We start from the raw sequence: 14,960 nt of genomic DNA on the forward strand, positions 1-14,960 counted from the left end.
GTTTTTGTCTTGTAATTGAAGTATAACCTTTCACTGAATAAAAGCTCACAATTTTTAGAGTTAAGGTTGCTTAGTGGTTGCCGTTGCCTTTTTCACGTAGCAGAAGGGGATTTCAAAACGGCAACACACAGACTGCAGAAGGGGGAACAGAATGCTGCGTGAGACACGCGGCCAATGGCGGTCAGACTACTTTAACACATTCATTTCTGTATTCTCAGATGGACGTTCAACCCAGCTGTGCTGACAAAGGCCAATGTGGTGCGCAGCGGTGAAGTTGCAGCCGGGGCAGAGGGAGGCAGCTCCCAGTTCCTGGTGGGAGACCTGGTCCAGATTTGCTACGACATTGACCACATCAAGCTGCTACAGAGAGGCCATGGAGAGTGGGCTGAAGCCATGCTGCCTGTAAGAGTTTGTGATTTGTGCAATTGTAAAAACAATTTATTTTTTAACATTAAATTAAAAGGCAATCTAAATTTAATGTTAAAACAGTGTGTCAAATTTCAGCAACACGATGGTGGTCTGATTTTACTGGACTGCGGCTCTAAGGTCCTGTGAATAACAAAATATCATCAAATCTAATTTAATTTAAACCTGATGAGTGAAATCTGTGTAACAACCTGTACCTCTGACAATATTAGATATTTTATTGGCATATTTTCCTTTTTAAATCAGAACAGTGTCTTTGAATTCATCACAGGCACAACATTTATATGCAAGAACCTTCTGTTAATTAGGCTCAATTCATTTGTCTGTGTAATTTTCTTCTATTCCCCTCAGACTTGCCCGTCCCTCATTTTCTTTCAAGACACGCTGCAGTATTATTAACATGCAGAGACAGAATTCTTACTCCTTAAAATGAGTCTACTGCTGTTTGTGCTGCCACTTTTATTTAATTATCTTTTTTCCTGTCTCAACAAGACGTTATTCTTCTCTTATTATGGAGTTCATTCATTGCCTCCTGGCGTGCCTCAGGTTATGTAATGCCAGTCTTCTCCAATATGCCACTTGTCCCTGCCAAACTGCCCCCCTCACTAGCTAATGAGCCTTAAAACCCAGAGATGGGTTGTGGCTCTGATCACTAACCACGGCTGTTTGCCGCCCGCTGTTGCTTCTGCTGCAACAGTCCCCATTATTGATGGCATCCTCCAGGAGAGCCCCAGACCCAGCTCGACAGATAAAAAGGCCTCTTTCTCATATAGCCAGGATCAAGATGATATGATTCAAAATTGGAAACCATTTTGCTGTGTCCTCTCTGTATTGCCTGTATAGATGAGGAATAGTCTAGCAAGTAGAAGATTCTCTTCCTTTTATATCTCCATCTTCTTTCTCGTGCAAGAGAATGTCCTTCTGAATAATGAAATACAGTTTTAATTTCTTTTTTTCCCTTCTGTCAATTTTTTTATGTTTACCACAAGCTTTGTTTCTGTTCCAAGTAGGACAATTGCTTTGTTGAGCTGGTATTTGTTTTTCCACTTTATCCTTTCTTTCCACCTCACAATCTCTCTCCACTTAAAGACACCATTACACGAAACATAGCCCAAAGACAACAACCCTCCATATACCAATGAGTTTGTTGCACCATTTATCAACAGACCTTAGGAAAGGTGGGCCGTGTGCAGCAAATCTACTCTGACAGTGACCTGAAGGTCGAGGTCTGTGGAACTTCGTGGACATACAATCCTGCTGCTGTCACCAAGATCGCCCCCTCTGGCTCTGCTGTCAGCAACGCCTCTGGAGGTATGTATTAAAAAAAGCGCAGCTGACAGACGGCCATCTTAGTTCTTTGTCCCCGTTGCTGTCTTCTCTGACTCTCACACTAAAACACTGTCTGATGTTTTCCCCTTGTTTGGTCAGAGCGTCTATCTCAGTTGCTGAAGAAACTGTTTGAGACGCAGGAGTCCGGAGACATCAACGAGGAGCTCGTTAAGGCAGCAGCCAATGGAGACCTGGCCAAGGTGGAGGACATTCTCAAGAGACCGGATGTGGACGTGAGTGCCCAAGCATTTCTGTATTTTTGTATGAGCAGATGAGTTTTTGATAAACACCAAATAATTTTGCCAATAAACATGTACAGTAGATTTGAGTACATGCTGGAATGTCCAGGACTGGGGACTGTGCACAATGTTGAATTACAAATAACTTGGCAGTACCTTAATAATATATTTTCAATACCACTTTACTTTTATAAAATCCATCTTAACAAAACGAAAATTACATCACATATTACAGTTTTATTTTTCTGCCCCAGGAGTTTCACAAAGAAGAAAAAGCTTGCATGTTGTTATGTCAAAATATGCATTATATGTCTAATGAAATGATTGTCGGAGATGTCACACCCCCTCACCATTAGGCTTCAGCTGGTTAAAAAAAGCTATTAATGCAATTAAGTTGTTAGTTTTTTCCTGCACTCCACTGTCTGTGGGAGAGATGAACTCTTTAGTACAAACTTGACAGACCTTTTACACACATGTCACTCTACAGGAAAGAGAAAACCAGAAAAGCATAATATGACAACTTTAAGTTTTCCCTACAATATATTTAACTGGCCAATCGCCAGCATTATTGGATCTTGGTACCTGATTACCTGCTGCATGCTTGTTGACACTAATGAGATTTGCTAAGGCATCTAAGCAATCCGGTCTGTACCATAACGGTATGGATGTTCGGTAGCCAGCCGTAGGAATGCCCCTGGCTGTGCTCTGCTCTGCTCTCAGCATATTGAGGAGGCTGAGCGTCTCCTAGGAAAGGGTTCTGAGATCCTCCCACTCCTGCACCTCTCTCTATCTGAAAAGCATTAAGGCCGGGCCCAGAGGAGGCACCGAGGACCATTGGTGTGCACTGCAGCACAGACCCAATTCACTCTCAGAATGAAGTGGGGATCCACAAACCCCCACATGGTTGTACACTGTGTTCTGACACACGCTACAGGCCAGGGAAAACACTCTTTCAGGTTATGAGTTATAAGTCTGCAATACTGTCTTAACAGAGCAAGAGAGAGTGTGCGTGTGTTTGTGTGCAAATGCGTGCAAGCGTGTGTGTGTGTGTGTGTGTGTGTGTGTGTGTGTGTGTGTGTGTGTGTGTGTGTGTGTGTGTGTGTGTGTGTGTGTGTGTGTGTGTGTGTGTGTGTGTGTGTGTGTGTGTGTGTGTGTGTGTGTGTGTGTGTGTGTGTTGCATGTGTGTGTGTTGCATGTGTGTGTGTTGCATGTGTGTGTGTTTGGCGAAGGCTGGCCAGATGCCCTACTGCCTTTCAGTGGAATTATTTGCTTAAAGCTGAGCACACTGAGCCCGGCCAAGTGATCCGCCTGCCAGGACAAGAGATGTCTCGAGACTCCCAAAGGAGTCCACATTAATATTTATGCCCTGAGTTTTTGCAGTGCTGCAGTTGGTGATGAAACATGCACGCACAGCCGCACACGCACACCCACATCCACATCCACACATACAGGAGCTTAATCACACCTTCACCAACATCTTAGCCCCTCAGGTGATCAGCGCATTCAGTGCATGCAGATCTAAACACGAAACATGAAACATGACATTGTCATGCACCCATATTCTCACTCTGGCTCTTGATCTGTTTGCAGGTGAATGGGCAGTGTGCTGGACACACTGCAATGCAGGCGGCCAGTCAGAATGGTCACGTGGATGTCCTGAAGTTGCTGCTTAAACACAATGTGGACCTGGAGGCTGAGGTTGGTACAGTTTGGGAAAAAGTGAAATAAAAAATATTAATAATGCTGCTCCTCTCTAATCCATGTTTGTCCTAATCTTTGTGAAAGTCACACTTTATAGCAAAAGGTGAGAATCCAGTCACAGACACGGCACTTAGTCACTTTGCGGGTGTGTACTGTTCTCAGGACAAAGATGGAGACCGGGCGGTGCACCATGCAGCCTTTGGCGATGAGGGCTCCGTCATTGAGGTGCTGCAGAGGGGTGGTGCCGACCTGAACGCCAGGAACAAGCGAAGGCAGACTCCATTACACATAGCTGTCAACAAAGGCCACCTGCAGGTGGTCAAAACCCTGCTGGAATTTGGCTGCCACCCTAGCCTCCAGGTACCTGCCACCATGTCATATTTACCTTTTAGAGAATCGTTTTGACACAAATTGATATTGCAGGAAAGTTTTTGTACATTTCATGTGTGGCTGCTACTGTTTGTTATGAGACATTATTGGATAGGTCATTTGGATAAGTCAAAAAGTCGTGAGTGACCCACGGTTTTCCATTCAGGATTCGGAGGGTGACACTCCCCTGCACGATGCCATAAGCAAGAAGAGAGACGACATGCTGTCGGTGCTGCTGGAGGCCGGCGCGGATGTCACCATCACAAACAATAACGGATTCAACGCCTTGCATCACGCTGCCCTGCGAGGAAACCCCAGGTATGAGACGTTCAAGTTCCCACTCACTTCGCCGCCACGAGCCTTCATGGAAGCAGAGCAAAGTTTGAGGGGAATCTGTGGAAGCTGAATGCTTGCAGCATAACGTATACATTAGATTCTCTAATGCTGAACTTTTCTTCTATCATCTGCACACTCAATTAATAGATTTTGAGAAAGAGGTGTGAGATATAATTAAAAAGTATTAAAAATTGAGCTTCAAACATCAAGATCAATTTGTAGGGATTGTCTTCCCTAATAGTGAATGGGCGCCGGACAAACTTGTTCAGTGCTCATCTTGGTCAGCTTATTTAACATTGAGTATTGAATATTCACTGCAGCACAACTGAAATTGCATTATCTTCACCGAGAAGGGAATGTGAGAGCATCATTGCCGAATATATCTTTTGAAAGTATTTGTCAAAACTGAACTAGATCAGCTAGACTTCATATTCTGCTTCTTAGCAGCTAAAGGACAGAGGCCATGGCAGAAGCACTAATCTGCGACTACTAATCCATCACTTAATCATCCTCTGTTGGAATGAAAGATGTAGGCTCATCGCCCGCAGGTCTACATTAGAAAATACACTCGGTTCATTCACAGGATAAAATGAACGGACCTCCTGATGTGGATATTTGTTCCACAGATTCCACTTAAGTATGAAGGTGGTTTAAATTTGATTAAAAGTAAAATATTAATAATTCCACCACCTCACTTTGCATATTTTATCCACCTATAAGCTTCATTTTTGGCATCTCCATTTCGTCTGACACTGATTGAAGTCTGAAACAGGCCTATAGGCTTCATCTCCCCAACAGATGGTATGGTCTCAAACTGACGTTACACTACCTTTGAGGCCCTGAAAGCATCTGTCTTGTGTTGTCTTTTTTTTATTAGTGTGGCTAATAGTCCTTGAAGTTCATTTGATGTTTCTTTTACTGTTACGCTTGTCCATCGCTGTGTGCCGTGAGCAGAGGCTGGCCCGGAGCGGCTGGCCCATGCTTCATATTCAGCAGCAGCAGCAGCAGCACATCTTGTCCTTGGTCATTGCTATTTCAGGCTGCAGCAGTATGCTGCGCCGCTCTTTGGCTGTTTAATTCTTGTCGCTCAACCATGAGCATATTTAAGATGGCTCAGACAGGAAGCCGTCTCTGTCAGATTGATCATACACGGCCTCTTAAGGTGATGGAAACTGACATTCAAAGGGTCAGACGCAGAAACTCGAGCGATTTCTACCAAAGTTAACAGTTGCCTCTCTTGCGGAGCGATTTGGGCGTGTACGTTGTGTATGTTTGCTCATGAGCATGGTTATCCCAGGCTAAATGTCATTCCCCTTCACTGGCTTTCACTCCGTTGGCATGAGGACACATGGAATTGAGGTCATAGTTCTCTTGAACACCTGCCACCTGCCACAAGCTTGGCCAGGCCCTCCACCTCTGATGCACTGCAGAATAGGCCTGGGCCTGTTTCCTGTACGCACACTTATCAAATATTTTGGATTTGATTGACTTAGACATGAAGAATAACAGAAAGAAACACTAAATATTGTTTATTAAGGCTAAAACAAGACACATAATTAATCTCCAGTAAAATGTAAGTAGTGTACAGTTTTTGGGTCTTGGGTCTTTAAAGAAATACAGTGCTTTACAAAAAAAATAATTAGAAAAGGAATAAACCAGAAGGATAGCCAGTATGAAATTACAATAATGTCAAAGTCTGGACAGCAGCGAATGTGAAGAAATATATAATATATAATATCCAGAATATAAGATAATTCAATTTGCAGTAAATCACTAAAGTAGTTTGTCCCATCCCCTTTGGCAGCCAGTTCCAGAGTTGATGATCCCTGAAATTCTATAATTAAAAGTAATTATATAGATGTACGTCTACCTGATTACAATCTGCATGTTGAATATTTTTCAAATTATACCCATTACATCATCAATAAATACAAATCACATACACACACACACACAGACACTATGGTCAGCAGTCCGAGCCGACTCTGTTGTCTGAGAGGAAAACACGATTACAAGGCTGCTCTGTGTTCTGTCTTTTATTTCACAGCTTTTAAACTTTAATGAATAAAAGTAATTATGTGTAGGGAAGGTCACTAAATGACAGAGTTCAAACAAACGTGTTATCTTGAATATTCTAATTATTAATATAAAATTACAATGGGTGGTCAATTTGAAAACCAGGATTGAGAATATAAGAGTAGAAGGCTGCTGTGTTGTAGGACTTGTTCTGGAAGCCAAAAGTACTAGAGTTAAAGATGGGTATTATTAAGATTTTAACAGCACTACTAACGTGCATATATTTGTATGTTTATATGTGTGAGTGTGTGTGTGTGTGTGTGTATCATTTGCCTGCAGCCCCCAAATCACTAAATCAGCGATCTGAATCTGTTAACGAAACTTCAGATAATGCTCTGACCATTTCAGATTGAATTTATGAACGCGCCCGCAACAATCAGCTGGCTAACGACTACTTTTAATCATCCCGTCCATGTTTGTATAATCAAGTTTAACTCTGTGTGTGGGCTGCGGGCTTCTAACATAAATAACATACCTGGGGCGACAGCGGAAGAACTATGAGCTAAACTGTGCCTAACCCTCCTGAATGGGATGAGCTTGTAGGACAGATCCCACAGATTTCTTGTGTTTTCCGCCCATGTCGCACTTTTGGCAATAACGACTCTGGTGAAGTGTAACCACACTTTTGAACATTTTGTTCTCTCCGCCAATGTCACCAGGAGCAGGGTAGCGTATGTGTGTTTGTGTGTGTGTTGCAGGTTGAGTGAGAGCTACCCCCACCCCTCACACCCTCTCTCTTCTTTTTGCATTCCTTCTTTTATGTAGCTATAGGAAAATGCATTTTCTTAATTTCTGTAGTACCGAGAGCAGAACCAATAATGTCAGAGCTTCATGATTTATCCCCAGTACTGGGTTTCTGTAGCCATCTCTACCCGGATTACAGTATTTTATCAGGACCTCTGTCGTGTGTGTGTGTGTGTGTGCGATCGCGCGCGCATTGCTTTCTTTGGTCCAACCTGCGTCCCCTTGCCTTCACAGAAACGAAGATATATGTCGCCTTCTCCAGTCTGCCCATTTACTTTTATTTCACGCTCAAGCTCCTGCAATATCAGGGAGACAGTCCACAAGTCCTAAAGCCCTCGAAAATCTCTCCCTAGGTTGAAGTGAAAGTACCTCGTCTGGTGTGTTTTTTAGTGGAGAGGCAGGTGTTTCGAGCGAGCGCTTAGAGGATTTCCTACATTAGAATCACATTTCTGAAGAAAAAAAAAATTGGCTTGATGATTGTCGTGAAGAAGTGCTTGGAGTTGGAAAGCTACTCAGAAGCTCCTCAGACAAAGAGAATGACCACTGGGCCTTTCTGGATAATGATTGATGTTACTATTGTTTCCTGATCGTAACTTGAATTGAAGAACGGGCTCAGCTCTGTCTCCTCTTGTTTAGATTGAGCACCAGCGCCGACGTCTAATGTGTAGTTTGTCATCAACACACTAACGACACAACAAGGATAAAATAGCTTCCACTTTGTTCTTTTATGCTTTCTCTTTGTTAGTGATGCAAGTTAATTGACATCAAATGTTTGCTTTATGCGTTCAAGTAGAGAGTGTGTCAGAGTCCCTGGTGTGTGTGTGTGTGTGATGTGGCAGTGTATTTTCAGAGTGCGGGTGGGTCTTCCAGACAGTGGAGAGAAGATTGAGGAAGATACACAGAAGGAACCCTGTGGGTGACAGATGAATCTTTCAACGTGGAGTCCCAAATACTGAGACAAATCAACTCTACCAACAGGGGTGCGGGAGGAACCGGGGAGTTTTACAGTCTCACCTTGTTCATTACTCACACACTCGCCCGCTACAGAGTGTAAAGGGCTTTCCCCTTATAAATTAGACCTTGTTGTTAAGTTTTACAATTGCTAGTAAATTGAAAGTGCTGGTATAACCAGCAGTAACTGTGTTCGGGGCAAGGATTTCCTCGGACATCCACATCGTGTGTGAGTGTGTGTGTGTGTGTATGTGTGTGTGTGTGTGTGTGTGTGTGTGTTTACTGCAACCCTAGCCTGCGAGGAGAGCCTGGCTCGTCTCTTGTGTCTTTCCCTCGGGCTGCTCGAAGCCAGTAGCTGCTACAATACTGTAAACAATAGGATTAATAGCCCATGACTCATAAACGATCTCCAAACAAGCCCTGCAGCGGCGGTTTGTACCCTTTTACGTGTCACCTCCCTGTATTATTTGCCCTCCTACCTTTCCCATGTAGCTTTATTTTAACATGGCGACATACAGGCAAATACCCAAAATGCTATTATTCCCAGTACAATGTCAGAACTAATAGGCGGCACCATAATGGTAGTATTCGAAAAGGGGATCACTAAAAGATAGGAAATAATGTTAAGGGCAGTGGAGATAAATCCATGAAATTGGTCAGTGGCATTTCTATTGGTTCGCTGCTACATTCACACGTTCACCGTGGCTGCCGTTTATTGAATTTTTTCAACCTCTCTCTCTCTCGCTCATTTCAGACAAGGCTAATCAAGTCAGACTACTGTGATTGAGTAAGCTCGTGCCTCTCACATTACCCAAATAGATTTCATGGTTATTGGTCCAATGAAAACACTTTTTAAAACACTAGAGATTGAGAATAAAAAGCTATTTACACCAAATCTGATAGTCAATCTCTGCGTGTTATACGAACCACTCAAATCGATTTGAGTAATTAGACCAATTAGATGAGCTTTCAGCTTTTTTAGATTGATTTTCTGTGTTTCTGTGGTGATGTTGTATATTGTCGGTTTGGCGTGGCATTAGGCACCAAATTAGGAAGTTATAAAAAGAGAAAATAGAGAAGGATGAAAGGTTGGGGGAGACTGTGAGAAGGAAGTTTTGTTTCTTCCTCTCTGCCTGTTTGCTCTGCAGCAGCAGATGTCTGCTCCTGTGATTTGTACGCTCGGCTCCTGTCCTCCAGAGCATCTGGCTCTCATCTACCCCAGCTTGTCCAACATCATAGCAGAAGGCTCCAGGGGAAGGAGACCAAAGTGTTTAAGTGTGCGTTTGTGTGTACTGTAACAACTATATCTTGCCCTTTTCTTTGTGTCTGTTTCTTGATTTTTTTTTTAGAACCCTGTACAGTACCGTTGTATCCCCGCTGAGCTACATTAACTGTCTCCTTTGGTGTGTTTTTTCGTCCCCTTTGCCTATTCCCACCTACGTAGTAATTGGCTGTTACCATCTAGTGACAGTGAGCTCAGGAGTTGTCTCAGCAAGACAGCCGCACATTCTCACACAGACGTGTGAGTGCTGTGTTTCTGAAATAGCGCACACAGTCTACCCCCCCCCTGCTATTTTTATAAACAGCCATTGATAGCGTGGTCAGAATATCAATCCCTGTACAGTCAGAGAGGCAACACTCAGGAAAAGGGGACCATACCAAAGTTTTCAAAGTTGCCATTGGTTTCTTTATTAGTCAAAAAGGAGACAGATTCAGCATTAAACATCACATTCACTGAACACCCCAGATGTTGTCGGTAGAGGAAAGCCATAAGCCAAGTCATCGTGGAGAAGTGGCCTGCTGTCGTCAGGGCGATTGTGTTGAAGGCCTCTCAGCGAAAAAGGATCTCCTGTAGTCATCAATGTATAGCTACAGCTGGTTGAAGGGGACCAAATCCATTCAAGAGGTGATTTGGTTCCATTTTACCAGCTTTAGCAAAGCATTTTGGAATCACTGTCTCAGCGGCCGACACGGGAGTCGCTGAAGTCAAGTGAATTGTCTCCAAGACTTGACTGCAGTGAAGTTTTCTTCCAGAAAAGGCCAGAGCAACAACCTTATGAACATCTTATTACAATCTGAGAAGTCGACCTGCTTGTTGAAATGAACAGCGGTGCTCCCTTTCTCTCTGCTGCGTTTTCTCTTGTCTGCTCACCTTCACCCGCTCTGCATGACACACGGGTACATTCAGCGCACCACACCCCACTTACCACCACCACCACCAATAACACACGGGTACAGTCGATCAACCTTACCTAACGTTCTCCTTTGCTGCCTCCCAGGCAGCCTATTTATCCTCCTCGCTATCTTTTTAAGTTTTATGCTTGCCCCCCTTCCCAGAGAGTGCGAGAAATTGTTCCCCCAGAAAAAGGATAATAATAATCTGTGGCAGTGCACTTGAGTCAAATGTCCTGGAGTCATGAAGCAATTACAGGCTGTGACAGATGGGCCCTGCTGCAAGCGCGCCGCTACTCCGGTCACCGAGGCGGCCGACAGACAAATGCAGGGGCATAGCCACACACACAAGCTCTTTCACTCACACTCCTACTGTAGCACTCTGGGGCGTCAAGTCACAACATTAATTTAAACCAGTCATTTAAGACCTGGAGACTGATTTGTCGTGTAGAAGTTGGTGTTTGAACAGTGACTGAGGGCAGATTATATTATGTCTCTTTCAGGCCTCTACAGTGGTGCGCTATTGTAACATTTTCTACTAAAAATCCACCTTGTGCTAATACATAAATGATCACAGTAGCAGCCACATAAAGAACACTGATTGTGTTTTAGTATTTGCTTGTGTGACTAAGCATATGGCAGTTATAGTCATTTGTAAGATAACTGAATTAGTTTGGCTATTTCAAACCACCTTTCCAATATTTTAGCCAATCCCCTTTCATCTAGTTTTTCTTTTAAATTTTACTGCTGCAAAATATTTCTTTTATTTCTGTTGCAAAACATTCAATGTCTTTAAACACCTTTGTTGCGTCTCAAAAAGAAGCTCAATCTCTAAATCAGGATACGGTAAAGTAATGTTTATTCTGCCTATTTACAGCCTTCAATACTTTCTAGTTAAACTCAAAAAGGTTGCTTGACACTATTTCTTTAAAGATGGATTTGAAACATAGTCAGCTGTTATAATAGTTTTTTCCGGGTAAGGCACAGAAGAGGCTTTTGGAGTGGCCGGCGACAGCTGAGGGATATACAGCACTGCTTGTAGACAGGATGGAGGTCAGAATGGGGCTAGGTTGATATGACACACCAGAGGCAGGTCTATTTGTAACAAACACATGCACATTCATGCTTGCTCACTTACACACATGCACGCACACGCACACACACACACACACACACACACACACACACACACACACACACACACACACACACACACACACACACACACACACACACACACACACACACACTGTCACTCAGAGTCAGGTGGCCGGGCTGCTCACCTCGTCTAAGGGCCATAACAGGGCAAAAGCAAGGGGGGACGACAGGCTCTGAGCTTTTGATAATGTCAGCATCTGCTGTGTTTGTCACTCAGACAGCAGGTCAGTGCTATTGAGGGCCTGGGAGAAACATGAAGTGCAAGCCATTCACTCTTACACGCCTCTTACGCCTTGACAGATGAAATGTCATGCAGATGGGTGTGAATGGCGGCAAAAAAACCAAAAACTGAAAGAACTGGAGACTAAAAATGAAGCTTCATTCTTTTTTTCCCCAAATAGAATTTCTTTGTTTTACATCTGGAAAAGGTGACCTTTTCTCTGCTGTCTCCCTTTAATGTAGAATCATTATAAACTGATCAGATCGCTTTTAGCAGCTATTAGAGAATCCTAACTCATCAATTTAGCTTTGTGTAAAATGTTGCGAATTTGACGCCTGAGAACATTTGAGCAGGACTTTTTTTTCTTCTTCTTCATAGATCAAATGGTATTTTTTCAGAGAATTCAGGAATTACTGGCTTTTTTGGTGTTGTTTACACCCCAAATGTTGTGTCAGTCAACTCAGTTAAAAGAAGTGCTAATTTTCCGCTGTTGTTGTCATGGACATCGCCTATTGTAAGATATTGTTAGAAATCGAGCAAGTCAGCCCTAATCTTGGTTAATCAGTCAGTTCATAAATGAACTGTCTTGTGTTCCAGTAGAAGAGAGCTGTCGTACTAGACTGGCATGTGTATGCTTTTTTTTATTACTCCACTGCAGGAGAAATTTTGATGGCATGGATACAATCCAGCCTGCAGCTACGAACAGCATTCAGTGACATTTAGGAGGGGGGAATTCTAATTTGAAGAAGGAGGACTTTATATAAGCAGATACTGTAGGTATTTTAGTTTCACAGAATCATAGATCGTCCTTACAAGATTTTCTGTGATGAAAGATAAATTACCTTTACGGATTCATATTTAGTTGTGTTAACCCACTGGTTAGTTAATTTCTTGGTTATAATTACCAATTACTATTTTTATAATTTCTTCCATGTGCTTTTTCAAGCAGGAGTCAAAATGCAGTGGAGAAATTACCTCTCGGAGAGCAGTTAATTTGCATGTATGCGGTTTAAAGAGGTGCCGGCCTGTGCTAAAACTGGTACAGGCCTTGTCTATGATCCAGGCACAGGCCATAGAGAGGGTCAGAATAGGTGAAAGTGCTAGATATGAATAGCTCGCCGTGCAAACTGGCCCCCCCCCCCCCCCCCCCCCGGGCTTCATTTCTCTCTGTGCCTCTGTCCATATTCTGTTGCCTTTTATTTTGTTTGAAGCTGTCGACAATTGGAATCAGCTGACGGGCCAGAGTTGACCCTGATCCTGCATTGTCACTTTTTGATGGTCTAATCTGACTGCCATGCGGCCCAGCAAAGCATTTGGCAAGCATAGCAAACGTGAACAATGAGAGCAAGAATCAGGGGAAGGGAGGGGAGCACGGGGGCAGCCGGGTTGATGTGGGGCGGGGGTGCGGATAAGGGCAGCGGCATAAAGGGAGGGCAGCCATAGTTAAACACACAAGATTGTTAACACGGAAGCCATATGATACAGCAGTAGCATAGAGCCGGATTGTGGCAGCAGCACAGTGCCTCTTCATTCTGCCTTCTCAGCAACTATTTCCTGCTCTTTCAGTTGCATGTAAAAAAAAAAATTGAGTTTTGGTCGTCATCACCTTGCTTTCTTTTTCCCTTTGAGCCATATTGGAAAAGATTATGGTATTAATGGTCAGGAGCGGCTTCAGCATACCGCTCGCTGCTCGCCGAAGTTGTTGCTAAGTTGCCACTGGCTGAATTTCAAGGGCTGTAATGCAGTAAAATTGCCCAATAAAGAAAAGAGACCCTGTTCATATGGCAATGCCACAAGGCAACTATTTGCCCATAGCTGGTGTAGGTGGCTCAACTCATGCTGCTGCTCAAAGCAAGCCCCAAAAACTAGATTGATATCTAACTCACATAATTGTCCAATGAATTGTTGGATTCAATTGTCGGCATATCTTGGATGAGAGATTTTTATTGGCCAAGTCAGCCAAATTGAGAAAGCAGTAAGTTCCCTACAGCGATTATTGCTGCAGTGAGGCTGCCCAGAGACAGTATAGCTAATGTATGAGCCTTACCACTCACATTCGTGCTCGCGCTCCCTCTCTCCCTCTCCTTTTTCCTCCTTCTCTCTCTTCACATCGCTTGCTATTTTTCTCTCACACCGTGATCACAGGCATAATAACAATTTTGCAAAGCGCAGACATGTCATCAGACAGTGCTGTCCGACATAATTTTTCCCAGAACGAGGACTCGCACCTCACCAAGAATACATACTTCTTTACATTCCATAGCTATCATATGTTCATATGGGTACATAAAGAAGTATGTACACCAAGGAGGTAATCGTAGGTATGAAATTGTCTCACCTTTCGCCAAGGTCAGGAAGTTGGGAGCAGAACGTTTCTCCTCACCGTTCTCTCTCTCCCAAGTATGGTAGTCTGCACCGTAAGGTGACTTTGAGTGTAAATTCAGTTCAACACTCAAGGCTTTCCTTTGGTTGCCATGTAGGGCTGAACAGCCTGTCCCCCCGCCCCTGAACAGAGCAAAAGTTTTGCAGTCCATACCATAGTCGACTGTTACAGTGACCCCCACTGTCCTCCAAACAGCTGGGAGAAACCAGGAGGGTCAGGGGGAGGAATATACAGCTCCCCTCCCTTCTTTTTTCTTTACGGCAGTTAGAAAGTGGTCGTCTTTTTGTCTTTCCAGGAAAAAACAGTTGAGAAGGGAGATTAAGGGGTTGGGCAAAAAAAAGGAAAAACAGTAGCAAAGAAAAGAAGAGTTTTCTCCTTGATAGAAAGTCCTTGATGTAAGGAGTGCACCTCATCCTGCATGACGACCGTTTGCTGTGTCCGGGGAGCAGAGGTGCACCTATAAGCTGAATGGCCCCGCTGACACACTAAACATTTTCACTTCTCTCCTCCCACTTCTGTTTCAGTCCGTCTCCCTCACCGCCATCTCGTTCTCTTATTTCACCCCCACCATCTCCTTTTCTACCTCTCACTTCGACCGATACGTACCCCCCACCCCCCTCGCCTGCCTCTCTTGTGTGTCAGCGGTGTCCCCAGTGGCTAGCCGGAGCGGTTGCTGATGTTTGAAAACGAGGGTGATCCAAGTGGAACAGGAAACTATTGTGAGCAGGATTTGGGCTTTAGGCGCAGAGGCAGGCCATAGGTCACATGAAGGCGCTAATGCCCACTCAGCACTTGTGGATTGGTCCTGGTTATACCCCACACCCACCAACAACCCTCCCCACCACCTCTCTCCCCC

General features: G+C 43.9%; 1 protein-coding gene across 4 annotated transcripts in view; it reads left to right on the forward strand.

Moving 5' to 3' along the window:
• Nucleotides 1–14,960, forward strand: part of mib1 (MIB E3 ubiquitin protein ligase 1) — a 53,441-nt gene that overhangs the window by 11,390 nt on the left and 27,091 nt on the right. For all 4 annotated transcript variants that reach the window (XM_035633746.2, XM_035633747.2, XM_035633744.2 and 1 more), the window contains exons 7-12: nucleotides 219–402; nucleotides 1,593–1,737; nucleotides 1,855–1,988; nucleotides 3,585–3,692; nucleotides 3,858–4,055; nucleotides 4,231–4,382. In XM_035633746.2, the coding sequence (XP_035489639.1) occupies nucleotides 219–402; nucleotides 1,593–1,737; nucleotides 1,855–1,988; nucleotides 3,585–3,692; nucleotides 3,858–4,055; nucleotides 4,231–4,382 (921 nt within the window). The remainder of the gene's footprint in view (nucleotides 1–218; nucleotides 403–1,592; nucleotides 1,738–1,854; nucleotides 1,989–3,584; nucleotides 3,693–3,857; nucleotides 4,056–4,230; nucleotides 4,383–14,960) is intronic.

The sequence above is a fragment of the Scophthalmus maximus genome, chromosome 5 (assembly GCF_022379125.1).
Source record: "Scophthalmus maximus strain ysfricsl-2021 chromosome 5, ASM2237912v1, whole genome shotgun sequence".
NCBI classification, from domain to species: domain Eukaryota; kingdom Metazoa; phylum Chordata; class Actinopteri; order Pleuronectiformes; family Scophthalmidae; genus Scophthalmus; species Scophthalmus maximus.